The 3,751-nt window shown below is 33.7% G+C and overlaps 1 protein-coding gene across 1 annotated transcript; it reads left to right on the forward strand.

The window, feature by feature from the left end:
- Positions 1–768: 768 nt before the first annotated feature.
- On the forward strand, positions 769–2,710 carry LOC108486551 (ethylene-responsive transcription factor RAP2-4-like). Its single transcript, XM_017790670.2, has one exon. The coding sequence runs from the start codon at positions 1,321–1,323 to the stop codon at positions 2,398–2,400; it is 1,080 nt and encodes a 359-aa protein (XP_017646159.1). The 5' UTR covers positions 769–1,320; the 3' UTR covers positions 2,401–2,710.
- Positions 2,711–3,751: the final 1,041 nt, after the last annotated feature.

The following is a 3,751-nucleotide window of genomic DNA, read 5'->3' on the forward strand; positions in this document are numbered from 1 at the left end:
TATTTTAAATTAGATACATTCCAATATTATTATATTTATTATGTAATATCAATTAGTTATTCACAAAAATTTAATTAATATATTTAACAGCTATCATTTATATTAAAACTGAAATTTTAACTTTTAAAAATATAGAGATTAAGAATTATTTAATTTGAAAACTTAGATTAAATTTATAATTTTACACATAACATAAGATAATAGTAGAATTTAACTAAATAAATTTAATTGCTATCTTTTAATTAAGACTAAAATTTTAAAATTTGAAAAGTACAAAATTTTATTTTATTTAATTTTCTTATAAAAGATTAAAGATAAAATTAATTTCTTTTTTAAGCCCTAAATTATAAATTAATATAAAATTACATTTAATTTATTTTTTATTTCGATATTATTATAATATTTAATTCTATTACCATAATTTATTTTTACACTCACTAAAACTAAAAACACGGTGAATCCAAACCCACACTAAGAAATCACCGACAGATTTTAGGTGTAAAAAACTAACCACCTTTGATAAATCACATTACATGTGAAACTTCTCGTGACTCCCGCTTTTCATTTTTCATTAAACTACAAAAATATTTGTCAACCGACAGCTAATACGAAGGACAAGTTTCAGTCACAGGAATCAGATTGCGTGCGCGTGTCATCATTTTAATGGTTACAAATAACTTATTGAAATGAGTCTTACATCAGCTAATTAAATTTACAAGGGTTTGCTTTAGGGGTTAAAACCAGATGGTTAACTGAGTTGAACAACTATATAAATCGAAGGAAGGTTGTGACGAAAAGCCAGAGTGAGGCTTTGAGAGTTATTTACACCAAAAATTTAAGAGAGAAAAAAAAGAAAGAAGAATTTATTTGTGGTTTTTGTTTCAAGATCTCCCCCCCCCCCTTTTTTTCTGTTAATCCCCGCTTCTCTGAATCCCTTTCTGTTAATCATCTGTTTCTATTTTTGAAAAAAATTCTGATTTTTGGGTTTGTTTTTTGTTTTCAGTTATTGACAGTGGTTTGAAAGCAAACTTAGATTACAGGATTTTCTTCAAAAGCCAGGTGTTTTCAGAATCGAGATCCAGGTTTTTTGCTTTTAATTTTTCTGTTTTTTGTAGATAAAATCAGCTGAAGGGGTGATTTTTGATACCTCAATAGCTTGATTTTTTAGGGTTATCTTGGATTTAAAGGGGTTGTCTATTTTAAACAAAAACCTCCTTAATCCTTTTCTGGGTTTTTGAAACCTGTTCTTAAGTTTTGATAAGAAACAGGTTACTTTTTTTTTTTTCATATTCAAGTTTCAATCTTTTCTGTTTGAAAGAAATGGCAGCTACAACGGATTTCTATAGTAGCAGTTCAGATATATATGGTGGAGAGTTGATGGAAGCACTCGAACCTTTTATGAAAAGTGCTTCTTCCTCTTCCTCTTCCTCTTCCTCTTCCTCTTCCTCTTCCTCTTCTTCCTATTCCCCTTCCCCTTCTTCTTATTCTCCCTCTCCTTCTCCTTCTCCTTCTCCTTCTACTTCATATCTCTCTTTGTCTTCTTCCCAAACACAACCCAATTTTTACGCAGATGGTTGTTATTTCCCAGCGGTTGATCAATATCCAGGTGTTCAACAGCCTCAAATTGGTTCAACCATTGGGCTAAACAACTTAACCCAAGCTCAGATCAACCAAATTCAGGCTCAATTCCTCTTCCAAAACAATCAACCAAGCTACCTTTACCAAAATCCTCAACTTAACGCCAACCCCAACACCAACCATATGCTCAGCTTTCTTAGTCCCAAACCAGTCCCGATGAAACAGATGGGTTCACCACCAAAACCCACCAAGCTCTACAGAGGAGTTAGGCAACGTCACTGGGGAAAATGGGTCGCTGAGATCCGGCTACCTAAGAACCGGACACGTCTTTGGTTAGGCACTTTCGATACAGCCGAGGAAGCAGCCTTGGCTTATGATAAAGCAGCCTATAAACTTAGGGGTGATTTTGCGAGACTCAACTTCCCTAACCTTCGTCACCAAGGTTCCCATATCGGTGGCGAGTTCGGTGAATACAAGCCTTTGCATTCCTCTGTTGATGCTAAGCTTCAAGCTATCTGTGAAAGTTTGGAACTCAACCAAAAGCAAGCGAACAACAAGAAGACGAAGAAATTATCGAAGGAGAACAAAGTCCAATTGGCTGAGCCTGAGGAAAAGACAGTGAAGGTGGAGAACTCCCCCTCATCTTTATCTCCGGTTCTGTCGGAGAATGAGGGGTCGACAGAATCTTCACCTTTGTCGGATCTTACCTTCTCGGACTTCAACGAGCAGCCATGGCCTGAAGTTATTACTTCGTCGGAGTCTTTTATGTTGTCCAAATACCCATCATATGAGATCGATTGGGATTCTATTCTAAAAGCTTAGTTTGATATAACAACAGATGTTTTCCTTGTGTATTTATTTTTTGTAAAGCTCACTGCAATTGAGTTTTTGGTAGTTGCAGTGACAGGTTCTTTAGGTTATTATTAAAGTCTGTTTATGAGTTTAGGGTTCTTAAAGGTATTATCGTGTAAGTCTTAATGTTTATAAGTATTTATAAGATGTTCTCCATGGTTGTCAGCTCGTTTTTTCTTGCTGGACCGAAAGGGAGAAATTTGTTAGCGTCCATAAAAGTTCCATAGCTTCTGTAATTTGAATCCTATTAATGTTATTTATGGTCCTTTTCCTTTGTCTACTTTCATTGTTTTAGAACATGCCATGATGGAAACTTGTATCACAGCATCAAATAACCCCCACAGGATCTGATGGACTGCAGAACCCTCAGGGTTCTTGTCTGAAATCCATAAATCTTTGAGAATTAATGGACATTTTATGGCTTGAAAAGCGTTTAAATCCGGAGATTGGGTTTGGAGTTCACGAGATTGACACAAGGGGTGTGTGTTTTTTTCTTGGTATCTTCAACTCCAAGTGGACAAAAACGGAAGTAACATACCATATTTTGTGTTTTTACAGTATATTTTAAGCAAAACATGGGTGAATATTGCAGGGAAGTTGTAGTGTTTCTAAAACTTCGTTCAATGAATCTACCGTGGGCTTGAGTTGGGCACAATTTCTGAAGACTTGGCTTTCAAGTAAAGTGTCTACCCAACAGCTAACCTGGCTTGTCTTATGATTGCAATTCCATTTCGGCAGTGGAGATCCTTTTCCTTTGCCTCACAATCGCTTATCTCCCTAGGTGTTCATGATTGGATGATTTTATATTTCCATCCGATTTATACAAACCATAATATAATCCATAGTTATTAAAAAATATTTATATATAATAAAATTTATTAATAATTATATATATTCTATTGAAATTCTTAACATAAATAAAACCACCAAACCTTTCATATTAGGAGCCGGTTGAGTCTTAACTTGATTGATATAGGCATTACTGTTAATATAGGAGTGCATGGGTTGAGTGAGTTGAAGCACATTATCCTCCTAATTTTGAGTTGGGGAGAACTATGGGTAGTTTTAGATATTGTGTTAAAAAAAATAAATGTGATCAAAACCTATAATAAAATTATTTTAAAAATATTTATATTAAGGAATTTAGTTACACTTCTTTTTATATTCTTAGGAATAATAATTGGTACAGCTACGAGTTTTAAACACCATGTTTGGGATTGACAAGTATCCTATAGTATTATAGTAAAATGTTAAAAAATATTTTAAAAGAATAGACACATGATAATTTTTTAGGCAGCTTGTGGAATAAAAAATGTATATT

This window comes from Gossypium arboreum, chromosome 6, assembly GCF_025698485.1.
Source record: "Gossypium arboreum isolate Shixiya-1 chromosome 6, ASM2569848v2, whole genome shotgun sequence".
In the NCBI taxonomy this organism is placed as follows: Eukaryota; Viridiplantae; Streptophyta; class Magnoliopsida; order Malvales; family Malvaceae; genus Gossypium; species Gossypium arboreum.

Bases quoted from the DNA above. Each gene is read 5' to 3' on its own strand.
- LOC108486551 (XM_017790670.2), top strand. From the start codon at position 1,321: ATGGCAGCTACAACGGATTTCTATAGTAGCAGTTCAGATATATATGGT.